The sequence below is a fragment of the Colossoma macropomum genome, unplaced genomic scaffold (assembly GCF_904425465.1).
Source record: "Colossoma macropomum unplaced genomic scaffold, Colossoma_macropomum, whole genome shotgun sequence".
NCBI lineage: Eukaryota > Metazoa > Chordata > Actinopteri > Characiformes > Serrasalmidae > Colossoma > Colossoma macropomum.
In genome coordinates this window covers 6,261,605-6,277,429 of record NW_023494801.1, presented here as the reverse complement: position 1 = coordinate 6,277,429, position 15,825 = coordinate 6,261,605, and the positions used below count along the sequence as shown (strand labels likewise).

Sequence of the window (15,825 nt, the reverse complement as noted above, 5' to 3'; positions counted from 1 at the left end):
CACTTGGAAAACAACAAAGCATGTAATTTAACCAGGGATGCCCAAACCTTAGCATACAACTATAACACTTCATCATAATGTCAAAAATATTTTGTATATACAGATGTAGATCTCGAAGCTTGCTCAGTAGCTTTTTCTAGAAACAGAATGGCCATGTAAATGTTTTCCCACAAGCTGTCCTCAAATCATTCTTCTGCACAGAGACTCCTTCTCTCCCTGTGCTTACAGCTGACCCAGGGGAGGGAGGGGCGCGCGGGTGCATGTCAGTCAGTCACAAGTGAAGCGAGGCTGAAAAAGAGCTTTCCAGCCGTGATGGGAGTCGCGTCTATGCAAGAGCAGAAACAGCAACGTCAATCAGGGACTGTGAAGTGCACTTATATCTTCCCTCTAGAACAACAAAAAAGAAAACTTTCTGAGGCGCTCCCATGGGTCCCGACAGAGAGGGAGTGGGGGGAGGGAAGAGTGAACTTAAGTTAGGGCACAAGAGACAGGTAGAAGGAGGAAGAGAAAGACAGAGGCAGGGTGGAGAGGAAACAAGTGAATCACTTTGAGTCTCGTGGACTCATGCATGAACAGCTACAGGCCTTTATGCAACATAGAATGGAAAAATCGTGCTCTACAAACGTTTAGTGTATTTTTCCTTCTTCTCTGGGACAAAGTAGTAACACCAATGTCTGCTGAAATTGTTCTTTTAAAAAATCATTTTAGTCTTAGTCCTCAGTCCCCTGTACAGCAAGTCCTGAATATGTGAGGATAACCTGTTCTGGCTGAGAGAGATGCAAGTAGAGGGCTAATACTATTATAGTGGGAATTGAAGTGGTAATAACAGAGGGAATTACAATGGGCATGACAGCAGGAATTATAATAGGAATGACAGTGGGATTTACAGTGGTAATAAGAAAGAGGAATGACAATGAGAAGGAGTGTAGAAAAGACAGTGGGCATTAAAATGGGAATTACGGTGGTAATGCCATTGTGAGTGACCGTAGGAAGTACAGCAGGAATATCAAGGGGAATTACGGTAGGAATGACCATTTCAATTACAGTGGGAATTACGGTGCAAATGACAGTGGACATTACAGCAGGAATGACAGTGGGAATTACCGTGAGAATGACAGTAGTAATTACGGTAGTAATTACAGTGGGATTCACAAAGGGAAGGAATTACAGTGAGAAATCAGAGGGAAATCCAAGCACTCCAGCCAAGCTGGCTTTGATCAGAGATTAGGCTCTACAGTTATTCTCTTTGAAGTGGATGACATGAGCCCAAGACTATCACATATAGATGTGTACACACACACACACACACACACACACACACACACACACACAGCACCTACATGCACACATTTGCTCTTTCATTTCAAGCTTATATTTTCATCACCTTCATCTTCATTTTCTCATCATCTTTTTTCTTTTTTTTCTCTCTTTATTCATATATATATATATATATACTGATCAGGCATAACATTATGACCACCTCCTTGTTTCTACGCTCATTGTCCATTTTATCAGCTCCACTTACTATATAGGTGCACTTTGTAGTTCTACAGTTACAGACTGTAGTCCATCTGTTTCTCTGCATACTTTGTTAGCCCCCTTTCACCCTGTTCTTCAATGGTCAGGACCCCCATGGACCCTCACAGAGCAGGTACTATTTGGGTGGTGGATCATTCTCAGCACTGCAGTAACACTGACGTGGTGGTGGTGGTGTGTTAGTGTGTGTTGCGCTGGTACAAGTGGATCAGACACAGCAGTGCTGCTGGAGTTTTTAAACACCTCAGTGTCACTGCTGGACTGAGAATAGTCCACCAACCAAAAATATCCAGCCAACAGCGTCCTGTGGGCAGCATCCTGTGACCACTGATGAAAGACTGGAGGATGACTAACACGCACTGTGCAGCAGCAGATGAGCTATCGTCTCTGACTTTACATCTACAAGGTGGACTGACAAGGCAGAAGTGTCTAATGGAGTGGACAGTAAGTGGACACAGTGTTTACAAAAACTAGAGCAGCACTGCTGTGTCTGATTCACTCGTACCAGCACAACACACACTAACACACCACCACGTCAGTGTTACTACTGAGAATGACCCACCACCCAAACAGTACCTGCTCTGGGAGGGTCCAAAGAGATCTTCAAAAACATTAAAACAAAAAAAGTATTATTTTCACAAGTGTGACTGTAGGGATTAGGGTTCAAGACAGACATCTCTCAATAGAAAATACCATATAAATTATCATTTTGTACATATTTAGCTTATTACTATCTCTGATAATGATCTGTATTTACATAGATCATAACACAGTCCTAGTAAATATCTGAGGCCAGAATACTTATTTGTTTTTTAGGTTTTTAGTTTTCTCACTGTGGGTCCACAGTTTGAACTAATTTAGCAGAATGGTCTACATACAAAGCAAAGCTTCTCTCCTGTGTATCTCTGTCCATCTGTTTTTCTCTCTCTAGCTGATGCTTCCTTGCACACGCTCCTCTTTCTCCACAGGCCTGTACACACACTCAGCATCCTCTCTCAGTCCTCTCAGCTCCACTCCACTCTAGATATAACAGCATGTGAACTGGCTACAAGCACAATCTAAATGGGTGTCAGTCTGGATGCCAGTAGCATTGCACACATTGCACAGCACTGCAGACAGAGCAAGAGACAGCTTATTCACCCAGCACTGAAGAGGGATCCATTATTTACTATACACTTTCTTTCCTTCCTACAACTCCTACAGGCTCCTAATGACAGTAAATCATCAGCTCTGGTGCTACAAACTGTTGTTATTGTGATGATGTTATTGTTATGATGGTAAACCACACCACATATCAGGGGTGTAGCAATACAGTAATATGTACGGTGTTTTTACTACAATACAGCACTTTTCTGCTACAGAATAAAAAGGGAATGCTAGCTTTTATTTTGCTTTTATGTTTTGATGAATGTACAATTCCCAAAGCAAGACTGCAGTGCCTGGTGCAGCATAATTAACGCAAACAAATCATTATTTTAAAAGACAAATCATTTGTAATACACACAAAGTGCCTTCAGAGCAGATGGGTCTTTTTTTCTTCTTACTTTTGTGGTTGTCTCTTTTAGTGAAATAATGTTTATAGAGTGATTTTAATAGAACATCATGCAGTGGATAGTTTCAGCCTTAAGGACTGACTGACTGAGCCACGTTCAAAGCCATTGTACAGTGTTTGGTATATGACCTATAACCACCTTGTAGTCCTATAGTCCAATAATGTAATCATTTCCCAGTAATGTAATAATGTAATACGATTTTGGTCAAAAATATAATAAAACCAGTTAACATTATAACTTTCACAATTATGTAATGCAATGTCTGAACTGATCATATAATAAGATTTTTACTGATAATGAGCAAAAATGAGGGACTTACTATCTAAAAACTATCTACATCATTTGAACTCACTGTCTTTCAGATCGTGTGAAAATTTCATGATGGATGGATCAAAAGAAATGCTTGAAGGTCACTTGGAATTAAACTTTTTTACAGTAAATAACATTAAAAGTTAGGAATGTTTTTGCTTTTTCCTAAAAATTTACTGTTTTGGAGACACATGTTTCACTTTGGACATTGATGATGTAATATATTTCCAGTAATGTATATGTAATGTAATATATGGTCAACCTGAAAATGTAATCAATTCCCAATAATGTAATAAAATATCACATTATCAGTGAAAGTATTATTACAGTATCAGTTAAGACATCATACTGCATTCCTGCACAAGTTATTACATTAATTGGGTTTTATTACATTTCTCACCAGGTTAAGCTCAACTTTTTATTACATTTTTGGTGTTATTACATTTGGGAAGTTATTACAATATTGGCTTCTACATGTCTGACAAAGACTGAATTCTGTACACACTCATCAGTGTGTATATATAGCCTGCATAAGAACACAATTTTGTTTACACCTATTTGCTTAACAGTGAGAACTTGGCTGATCAGCTCAGCAGACAGCTAACAGGTTAGCAGGCTCCTCCTTTAACATTCAGTCTTAAGCTTTGTAGTGAAGTATTTACTGAATGATACAGAATGAAATTCATGTTCAGTTCCAATGTTTGTGTTTTTGGTTAGACCCAGTGTGTTATGCTAACATAACACAGAAAATCCCACAGAGGTGCTAGCAAAAATTAGTATTATTGTTGAAGTGATAATTTCTTAAGAAAAAGCATGTTTCTGCATTAAACACTGCTATATTATGATATGTTCATAATTATTTGACAAAAAATGTAAAAGTATATGAGATGACTGCAGTATTCAGGGATGAGTGACTGAAAGTTGTTGCTTGGCAACAGTAACACACTCTAAACAAACTATTGAACATTTTATCATATTGTATATCATATTGTATGTTGTTGCCATCTTATGTTATAAGGCCTTATGTTATAATGATTTTGATTATATGATTTCCATGAAAAACATTCAAATTTATATCAGCATGTCTCCTATGTCACAAATATTTTTATTGCATATTTTTTTCTGTATTCAGTGTGTGTATTGTCTTCCAAACCCCATATAAAAAATGAAAATTAATATGTACGTCGTAGCACTTCTATCCCATACAGTAATTCATTTCTGTTCCAGCCATGCATATTCGCTCCAAGACCTCATCTATAAGCAATATACACTTCACTCCTGCTCCCTCCTATTCTCCATAACTGAACAATGCAGGAGTTCAATTGACTCTATTATTATGAGCCACTGTGCCTCCTTATCTCAGTTGCCTAGTGACCTGCACCCTCTGCTGTTGCTAGGTGACCCTCTGTGCCTCTTATCTCCATAGGCCATGTCCCATTCTCTAGTGTTGCCTAGCAACCAGTCCCACATTTCCATGCACTGACTGATTGTTATTGTTGTTGTTTTGACTGACACTCAGACACGCCCTCCATGGGTCTCCTCTCTGCTGGGCTCTCAGCTCAAGGTAACGGTCTCTTATTCCCCTTGTTTTGCCCCCTGTGTGTCTGGACAGCATCTCAAACCTGACCTTTTGACCTTGTGACCCTTTGGCCAACCCTGTGTGTGGATTAACACAATAGTGTGAAGTCAGTTTTATACCTTTCCCCAAATGCAGTCAACCTGCCAAGACATGTTTGGTGTCTGAAGTTTGCTTCTAATTGCACTCAAGCTATGAGACTAATGTAGCTATCAAGTAATGTTTGCTTCCAGTTAGCACTGTGCAAGCAAGCCTAAATCATTACAGTGGTGGTGATAGGAACCAGGGGTCATAACATGATTATTACCTTTTTTATTTACTATCCAATATGACCAGTTAAACCTACATGTGGTTTAGTTTTGTTGGCAACGTAAGAGTGCTGTATTCCATACAGTACTTCGACCCTTTTGGCGTTTCAGTAGTTCTTGCAGAAATACTCGAAGACAAATGAATATAATGATTGGTTGGACTAAGCAAAATCTGCCTAGCAACTAAAATAAATTTTGATTGTATATATTTGGGTCAATACTTTTAAAGAAATCAGAAAAAAATGCCATCTGTGTCATCAATTTTCCGTACCCCTGCTTCCACAAAAGAAGCAGTATTTTGCTGCATTTTATTTTAAGCTTTATGAAATCTAATTGCTTAAAAATGTGCATTAATTATTATATATTTAAAAAAACAAATTAGTATAAACAGTGCAATGAACGAGGCTACCATGGAAAAAAAGCCTGGTAAAGTGAGGCAGGGGTATAAAGCCGCATAGCTGCAAGGAGTCTGCTAAGGTAACTGGCTGACGGTGTAAACTCACATTAACAACTCAGTATTAAACATACTGTGTTTCATATTGATAATCCGTTGTTTAATATATGTTTAAATGTGCTAAATGCATTTTAAATTGTCGTAAAAATGTTTTCCTCACTCCATTCACATTCACATCCCTGTGTTTCCCCACCCGCCATTTTCGGAGACAGTCACTATTTGATGTGATGCATGTGCATTTGATGTGATTTATTTGATGCTACACATATTTGATGTGCAAACTCAGCTTAGATGGTCTTGCCGACCATACAAAGCATGCATGTACCCCGTTGTCATAAATACATTTTCAAAAAATACATCTTAGCTTATTTCAAAACTGTTGTAAAACAGTGTCACATGCATCAAGCAGTGTATTCACGACCATTTCGGTGAGTGAGCTTTTAGAGGCATTAAACCCTTCAGACATCAGATTCCTATCACCACCACTGTAAAAGTGTCTCTAGAATTTCACATCTTAACCATTCAATTATGCCGAAATTGTGATAAATCATTGGAATTCTGCTTTAAGATCTAATTTTACATGGCTTTTATGTCGGTACACCACAATAGCACAACATACACACATGCTACTGTTATCCCCTTTAGCTTAATGGCTGAGTCAGAAGTGTTTCAGTCATGCTTTTTGAAAATGAAAATGCAGCAGCCCCCCACCTCCCACTGTGTAGCCAGTTGTCCTCTGAGTTATTCCAGTTTGTTGTTAAGGGAGAGGACGTTAGAGAATGATACAGAAGGAAACTGGCATTAGACTTTAGCCTGGCATGGACAACAGCACACGTGCTGCACATCCCAGCTGGTACTGAGAGTAATGTCTTAATCATCACACACCGAATCACTCAAACAGTGTTGCTTTTACGTAGACCTGCTTTGTGTATAATATACTGTTACCTATAACAAGGACAAAACTCAGACCACAATGTGGCTTCCAGAAATGGGGCCTTGAGTCATTTTCAAGTAACATGTTGACCTGACTCGCGACTCGAGTCCCCATTTCTGGTAGACAGATTGTAGTCTACTTGAGATTAATTAACAACTCGACACAGTTGGAGTAAGTTAGTGTCCGATGATTTAGACATGCAGTTAGCATGGTGCTAATTAGTAAGGTGTAAGCCTCCATTACTTTAGCTTTGTAGCTCCTGTGCAAAACTGAAGAAGCAAACTTAAGACACCAAACCTGTCTTGGTCCATCGACTGTATTAGGTGGAAAATTGTATAAATATGATTTTTCATCAGTCTGTTGCTTTAAAAAGACAAACATTAAATAATGCCAGTGCTGAAGTTGCTATATGTGATTAAAATAGCCAGTGAGAAAACTGAGGCAAGCCTTGCTCATTATTCTATATGAAATATGTCTCTGCAGTCCATTCAGCTGTCATTTACTTCCTGTACGGCAAGAAGTTTTAGCTATTTTTAAGAATAAGTCCACATGCAAGAACAATCAGAGGCTACATATATATTTTTTTTCTTTTTTTTTTACTGTACGTGGTTATTATCCCCATCAGCAGAGAGCACTTCAGCCTCTCTTGCTGCGTTTTGCGCTCTGAGGCTCTTATGAAAGGACTGGCTAAATAGAGCGTGGAGCAGCAAGCCTGCAGTGTTGGTGAGGGAGATGAAGGGAACGAGAGAGGGAAGAGCAGAGTGAGGTGGACGAGAGAGAGAGGAGAAAAGAAAGAGGCGAGCTTCTTTTTCTGCTCCATCAGAGTGGAATAAACGGCCTGGCTCAAACTCTACCGGCCACCTCAGGCCACAGAAGAACACTCTCTTTTTCTCTCTCTCTACCTTCTTCTTCTCTCCCTCCTTCTTGTAATAACTCTCTTTTCCCTCCATCCCCCTTCTTTTCAACATCTCTAAACTTTTAGTCTTGTCTGTAAGCTCTATCCGTTTTTCTGTATTTTCCCTTTCCATCAATCTCTTCTTTCTTTACATCTCTTTTCTTTCCTTTTCTGTTTCTTTCAAAACCTTTTCCAATTCTCTCCCTCTCTTCCCTCTTCCCTCTATCTGTCTATTCCCTTTCTTTCCATTTTTTGTCTTTTTCCGTCTCCTCCCTTTTTATCCATCTCTTCCGTCTCCTTCCTCTCTGTCCATCACTTACTTTTCTGCCACTCTGTTCTCTTTCCCTTTTTTCCTTTTCTTTTTATATTTTCTTTTATCAGTCTCTTACCCTTTCTCTTTATTCCTTCTCTTTTTTCTGTAACTTTCTGTCTTTCTGTTCTCTTCTATTTCTTTCTTTCCTTTTTCCATCTCCTCCCTTTCTATCCAACTCTTCCCATTATTCTCCATATTTTAATTTTCTCCCTCTTCCCCTTCCTGCCATTCTCTCCTTTTCTCGCCTTTCTATTGCTTCTATTTTTCCTCTCTCTTCCCTTTTTATTCATCTTTCACTAGCTCTTCTTTTTCTCTCCATCTTTACCTTTCTTTCCTTTCTATATCTTCCCATTATTCTCCATCTCTTTGCTTTTTTCCATCTATTTCCTTTAGTCCATCTTTCTTGCCATTTGTTCTTTTTCTCTTACCCTCTTTCTTTTCTATCCACTTTATTTTCTATCCAGCGTCTCTCTTTAATCTTCCCTATTTGTAATAATATAAATAAATAATCATAAACTGAACTGTGAAGGCTGAATATCTGAGGCTCACAGTTTGTGTACTATTTTGTCTGATTATTAAAAGATTTGTTCATTGCTCATTAATTCTTAAATAACTTGTTTATTTGTTGTATTATTGGCCTCTGTTTGAAACGAAACTGGGCAGAAATGTAATGAGAGATGAAAGCGTTTTGCCGTGAATGTTTTGTCTATGTTTAATAAATAACCGAATGTTAAATAAATAAAGAGTGCATGTGAGATCTGCAAGGATAATAAATCAGAGATCCCACAGCTCATATCTTTGTCTGTGAACCTCTCTCTTGCTTTTGATCTGAGACTTCATTTTCTCTCCTTCTGTCCTTCACATCTCTCTCTCTCTCTCTCTCTCTCTCTCTCTCTCTCTCTCTCATTTTCCTGACTCTTTCTCTCTGTCTGGTCCTACGCTTAGACTTATGTGCTTTAGTAAGGCACCATCTGGAGCACTACTGGATCAAAGCCATTTAAGTTAATTTAGCAGGGGTGTTGCAGGGTGGTGATTAGTTGAGGGGAAAGGCTCTGATCCTTCAGGTGCTGAAAGTACAGGAGCACTTCTGCTGTGGAGCGCATTCTTTCAAATGCAAATGGAGAGCATGTGGAGGTGTCGTGTAGGTGTCACTGGCCTCACTCTGTCTTAATTTTGGTCTTATTTGAGAAATCAGCAGCGCTTTGTGAGAGATAATGCGACGCAGTAAGCCACATCTGCTGTCACCTATGGTGTTCCACAAGGGTCAGTACTTGGACCACTTTTATTTAGTATTTATATTCTCCCTCTTGGTCACATTGTTTGTCAGCATGGCTTGAACTATTATTTATGTGCTGATGACACTCCAGCCTTATCTTCTATCTACTTTGGACACACTTAACAATTGTTTGCAGTGTATTAAATCATGGATGCCAAGTAGTTTCATTACACTTAACTCTTACAAAAATGAAGTAATTATGATTGGCCCCATAATTACTTCATTTGCTACTGAATTTTGATATTGAATGAACTGAGCTGAATTAAATACATGTGCCTTCATATTCATTAGACCTGATTAGATAGAGTTGCTTGCAAACTGCACCCAGTCAAATGACATGCTTTGTTGACTTTCTAAGTGAAAATAAGTATAATCATCCTATACAGGGAACAAACTTAAATATGGCACTTTGATGCAAATTTTAGTGAACAAATTCTGTTTTTTTTCTAATATTGATATTGATATTAAGATAATGGGAAAATTAAGCATAAAAAATGTGCCATAACTTTTGCAAAGCCTGTTATTTTATGTTATTTTTTTCAAAAATATTCAGTTCAGCAAATAAACAGTAATGCAGTCAAATGTGCAGAAGTATAGAAAATCAATAAAATGTGTGATTTGTCCAGGGGTGCCCAAACTTTTGTCTATGTCTGTAGTAAATAGTGAACTATTACAGCCTGCTGCATTAATAATGGTGCAGTGTTAGCAGACTGAAAAATGTCTGAGTGAAGTGGATTTTTTTCCTTATGCTGTGAAACCTACAAGCCATGTAGTCTCTGTCTCTACTGCTCCGCCCACAGAGGTTTTCACACTGTACTGCTGCTTTACATGACATTTATCACTTGAGACCTGCTGTTGTCGATGTAATGGTGGACACTACACAAGTGATTGAATTCACAACATTTTACCCAGTCAGATCTGTGCCAAATGCACCTAATAATAAAACCCAACTGCTTCACGGAATAAACACAAAACTGGCGTGTGTCAAACTGGAGCTTGAGCAGTTTGCTGTAGCTGTTGTTACTGCACTAATTTGTGCTGGAAAAAGTGAAGAAAAAATGGACTTTTAAAGATTTTAAACAAGGATACATGCTCTTTATTTAGCCTTATAGCCTCAGTGCAGAATGCAGGTGGCCTGCACAGCTGAGAATGTGAGTCTACCCCAACCCTATAGTGGCAGTAAGCAGAACCCTCAGTGAATAAGCGCAGACTCTCCAAAAATTCTTTCAGTGTGGCTATATTGATGGCTCACTCCTTGTTCCCTAAGAGTTTTCTAGTGCTCTCATTGGCTACTATACACCGATCAGGCAAAACATTATGACCATTATGACGTGGTGGTGTGTTAGCGTGTGTTGTGCTGGTCTGAGTGGATCAGACACAGCAGTGCTGCTGGAGTTTTTAAACACCTCAGTGTCACTGCTGGACTGAGAATAGTCCGCCAACCAAAAATATCCAGCCAACAGCGTCCTCTAACCACTGATGAAGGACTAGAGGATGACCAGCACAAACTATGCAGCCGATGAGCTATCGTCTCTGACTTTACATCTACAAGGTGGACTGACAAGGTAGGAGTGTCTAATAGAGTGGACAGTGAGTGGACACAGTGTTTAAAAACTCCAGCAGCACTGCTGTGTCTGATCCACTCGTACCAGCACAACACACACTAACACACGACCACCACATCAGTGTTACTGCAGTGCTGAGCATGAACCACCACCCAAATAGAACCTGCTTTGTGGTGGTAAATTACATTATCTGCACTATGTGTACGCACATCTGTACACCGGTTTTTATATGACTAACTATCTGACTGACTAATGAACCTAAATGCTAGATAGTTGGCAGTAGATAGCAGCTACCTGATTACTGTGTTTACAGTAAGCCTTTCAGGGCAAAATATGAAGTTTATAATTATACTGAGATTGAGCAATATAAATTGAGCTTATTATAAAGTTTACAGCACCTTTAAAGGTTTTTCAGGAGTTTTGATGGAACCAGTGAACCACAAGAAAACAAGCTATTGCCCATGGGACTTTGTTTCAATGTCTGTTTTTGTTGTAGCACCTTTTGAACAAATACCCGCTTTTACATCACGCTAAAACACAGATTTTGCATGTCAGTCAATCAGCCCCTTCCTGTCAAAGTAGACCGTTCTTGGCCACATTGAGCAATGAAACCTACCCACTATCTGTCACTACGTAAATGTCTGGCTTGTGAGACTACATGCCATGTTTACTGCACCTGCCTGGTATCATGCATGGTTGATACTAACTGATGTTTGTCTTCTGTCTTCTGTCTTTATCCCTCCATCCCTTCTCTTCCTTACCTTCCCTCTTTCATCCTCCTCATCCTCACCGTGACCTGCCATCATCTCCACGGCGATGATGCTCTCACCACTGTGTCCCCATGGCAACCCAACACCCTTGACCCTGTGACCCTCGCAGCAGTGAGAAGAGAGACAACATGACCTGATCTGAACCAGGCTCGTTCGACCACCTCTCTCTTTCTCTTTTCTCCTCCTCTTCTTCTTCTTCTTCTTCTTCTTCTCATCTGCCTCTTCAGAGTCTTCTCTCACTGAAGCCAACCCTACTAGGCCTTGTCTATACCACCCCCCCACCCCCAACACTGGCCCCCTGTACACCCAACCACCAGGCCTACATGTCCACATTTGTGTGTGTGACTGATTGTCTGTGAAAAAAATAGAAGTAAACAACAAATAAACAAAGAAGAATATGCCCAGTGCCCCACCAAACATTAGCCAGGCCCTTGACAATGAAAGAACAGTCCACTCTCCTCACTTCCTTCTTTCTTTCTCTTCGCTCTTCTCTCCATTCCTTCACTCCCTGCTGAACGTAGGCTCTGGGGGAATCTTCAGCGTCCGACCATCTGCTCTCCAGCACCCGGGCCGCTAGCTTCTCGGGCCGGCTGCCATCGGGCCTCCGTAAGTACCCCCAAGAGGGGGCACTGTCCTCCTCCAGCCAAGCCAAAGCCCTGTTGGCCAGCCTGTCGGCCACCACCAGCCTCTCCGCTGAGGCCCTGCTGCTGTCCTCCACCTTCAGGCACCACCGGCTACTCCGGGAGCAGCGCGCTAACTCTTCGGCTACGCTGCCCCTTCCGGTGTCCAACGGCCGCTCGCCTACATCCCCTACCTCTCCATCCTCCCCCTCTTCTTCTTCCCCTTCCCCTTTTTCTGCTCTCAGCCTCTCTTCACTGGCCCTGAAGCCCCTGGCCAACTGCAGCCTCACGCAGGACAAGGAGGTTAGCAAGGATGACAAAGAAGCTAGCAAAGCTGTGGCTAGTTCTGCTTCAAGTGCTAACATGCAATGAGGATGCACCTTCAAAAGAATGAAAGGATGTTTTTTTGCCTGATCATCATTCACTCACCCAAACCCACACGCACTCATATGATGCTTGGCTTTTTTCCCACCAGCCTTTTGCGGTGAAAAGATGCAGCTGCTAAAGGGTTTAGCCTCAACACCAAGGATATCCACAGTGAGGTAAAAGAGCAATGGAGCAAGCTTTGGATCAGCAGTTGACTTAAACCTCTTATGCTTCCTGTGTCCACTTTCAAAGGTGTGTTATTCAATATCTGCACAGAAATCAGAGTTATTATAAAGTCAAGGGTCAACAAGGGAACTCTGGACCTGCTGGTTGGCATCTGGAGTTTAAGAGGTTAAAGAGATTCTTCTCCTGCATCTTTCCTCAACTATAACCACATCAAACACTCCTTTATACTTCACACTGGAGAGATGCTGACTTCAGCCTACACGCCATTGCACTCTTAAAAATAAAGGTGCCAAAACCAGTTCTTTGGATCACTACTGGGAGCAAATCTGCTAACATTTTGAGCTGTTGCAATGTTGTATATGCGTTAGAGAGGTTCCTTCTCGAAGCGCAAAATACTGGGGGAAGATTATTATGTACATTATAATGTAACTCCCATTTACCTGATAGTAGACTGATAGTAAATTCCGACTGTAACACCTGTGAAAAACCTCTCTTATTTCTGGCGCTAACATGACAGAAGCTTTTTTCTGGCAGGTGGAAAGAAGTCACCTGTTGTTTTTTTTTCTCCTGTTTCCGGCAGCAGCATGTCAAATTGTGCCTCATGTTTGACTTCTTGAAATTCTGAATAACGACTTACTGATATTGACTTTTGACATTAAAAGTAAAAACATGGACATACTGCCAGAAAAAGTATCAATTACAAACAAACAGCGATTTTTTTTCTCCTACTTGTTGGAAACAGGCTTCCATTCAAAAAGGTCAGGAGGGGTTTATATTGAGCTGGTCATATGTTCATTAGGAAGTTGCTCCTGTGTTCATTTGCCTGAACATTCTTCATAGATAACCCTCTAAAATGGCAACTGTCTGTAGACCATTGGTAATTACCACTTCCTTTAGTCAGTCTGCCCCTTGGTTCAATAAAGAACCTTCCTGAGGGAACCAAAAGTGGTTCCTCTATGGTGTCACTCCAAAGAACCTTTTTGTCACCTTTATTTTTAACAGTGTGCTATCATGTCTCCCTCATCACGGACCTGCTTTACTCCCATCTGGATCCTCCTGAAATCCAGCCACTCAGCCATACTGCCAGATCCCCAAGTAAGGAGCCCACAGATGGGCTTGGACACCCACCCCCTAGAGTCTCCAGCCTGGAGCTTCATAGCACCACAAGGCCAGCATACCGCTGCCGAGGAAAACGACTCTATACCCACCCTGCAGTCTGTTTGCCAAATCTCACATGTTGGAGACCTTGTGAAGTCCAGTAGATTTTCTCATCAAGTGTAATAATAGCTAGACTGTGAAACTGTCCAATTCCGAGTAGAGTCTGCAATAATAATCGAAGAAGTCAGTACAGTAGTAGTCAGTGTGTGTTCAGATTTTTATGAGTCATATAAATATTTAAAATGACAGAATGTGAAAAAAAAGAAAGACAAAACAGCAAAAACAAAGCTGTAATCAGCATCTTGAGTTCCGGAACCATTTTCTCTGGGTAATAACACTAAAACAATACTGGTGCTATCATCCTAGTGACATTTTTAAACTGATGTAAAAGGAATACAAAGTATGGTCATGTTTTTCTATATAATAGATGATCCCTCTTATATGCACACCACACTGCCCCAATCCAACACATTCCATCTTCAGGCCACACACAGATAGAATAGCTTTCAATACAGCTAGTTTGTCATTTTTCCTTATTTCGTTACTTGGCACAAGGTTGCCGCGGCGACAGATGGACTGTGGGACGCTGGCAGTTTGGCCGGCTTCTTCGGACGTGGTCCAATCAGAAAGAGCAGGAGGCTCTGAGACTGATGGTTTTGGCCCAGATAACATGCCTTAAGAGAGCTGTCTGCCCAAAGGCCGTTTGAGCTGCATTACTACAACATTTGTGATGTGGTCACTGCACAAAAAGCACAAACCACAAAATCTGGCCGTAAATAGAGGTGAAAAAAACACAATAGAAGAAATCTTCTGATTGTATCTGACAATCTGCACAAGATTTGGCACAAACGCTTCATTTTTACCCTCTGAAATCGCCACAGTGAGAAGCTTCAGATTAACGAAGATGTAGAAACACAGACAGATGAGTCCCCGATGTGGGAATGTGGACTGAAGCTTTGTTGAGCGCTCAACAGCTTTAGCCTGCTCAGTGGCTTCTCCTAACAAGCCAATCAGAAGGGGGTCTAATGTTCTAGTAGTTTCTTCTGTGGATGGTCAAATCAGGCTGGTTTGCTAGCGCAGTGTTTTCCAACTGTATTCTGTTTCAGTAGTTTGTAACAGTAGTTTGTAACATGCCTTCATTGACTTGTCCTCATCATTTCCCCTTGGAGAGGCCATTTTAACGTCCATTCCTTTGTGTTAGCTCAGTAAGCTTGTTAGATGACCCCTTGGAGGGGTAAACACTCAAGTTATCATAAATGTGGAACTTCAGCAGCAGCATTTGCCCAGAAACTGTTGCGATCTGATGTTTTACAAAACAAAAACAAACGGCACACAAACCTCATTTAGAAAAGACTTTAGTGTTTGATATTATCTCCAGTATTTGATTTGCAATGTTCAAACTGAAAATTATGTAGCTAACTCCGTCTGTGATACTTGACTGCTGAGGTAACTTCTGTTAGTTCACAAGCTAAGTCATACATCGCTAACAAAAAACAAAAAGGAAAGGCAACACATCACATTTCTCATTCTAAAGCCAGAAAATATGAAATGTTTCATAAGGTTTATGTACTTTATACTCAAACTTTGGGAAAAACGTATTTATCTGGCTTTAGAATGAAAACCGTGGTGTGTTGCTTTCCTTTCTGTTCTCACTAGCGATGTAGTTTGTGCACTAGCAAGCTAAGTTACACATCACTAGCAAAAACAAAAAGGAAACACACCGCGTTTCTCATTCTAAAGCCAGATAAGGATAAACGTTCATGAAGTTTGTGTATTTTATGTTCAAACCTCTTAAACTTTTATTGTAAAGTTTGCTTAGCTAGCTCATTAGCTCACTGAGGCTAGCGTAGCTGAGGATAAGTCCTATAGAACAACACACTCTTCATTGTCCCCTCCTCCCCAACAAGCAGCCACTTCAGCACCGTAAACGCTACACTAGACAGAGTTGTGAGGTCAAGCCAGTGAGGGCATGTGAATCAGTACTGAAATGGTGCGTTGGTACATAG

General features: G+C 40.6%; 1 protein-coding gene across 4 annotated transcripts in view; it reads left to right on the top strand.

The window, feature by feature from the left end:
• Nucleotides 1–12,303, top strand: part of si:ch211-278a6.1 (SRC kinase signaling inhibitor 1) — a 154,508-nt gene extending 142,205 nt beyond the window's left edge. For all 4 annotated transcript variants that reach the window (XM_036589467.1, XM_036589468.1, XM_036589471.1 and 1 more), the window contains one exon: nucleotides 11,599–12,303. In XM_036589467.1, coding sequence (XP_036445360.1) covers nucleotides 11,599–11,604 — 6 coding nt within the window. In that variant the 3' untranslated portion in view covers nucleotides 11,605–12,303. The remainder of the gene's footprint in view (nucleotides 1–11,598) is intronic.
• Nucleotides 12,304–15,825: the final 3,522 nt, after the last annotated feature.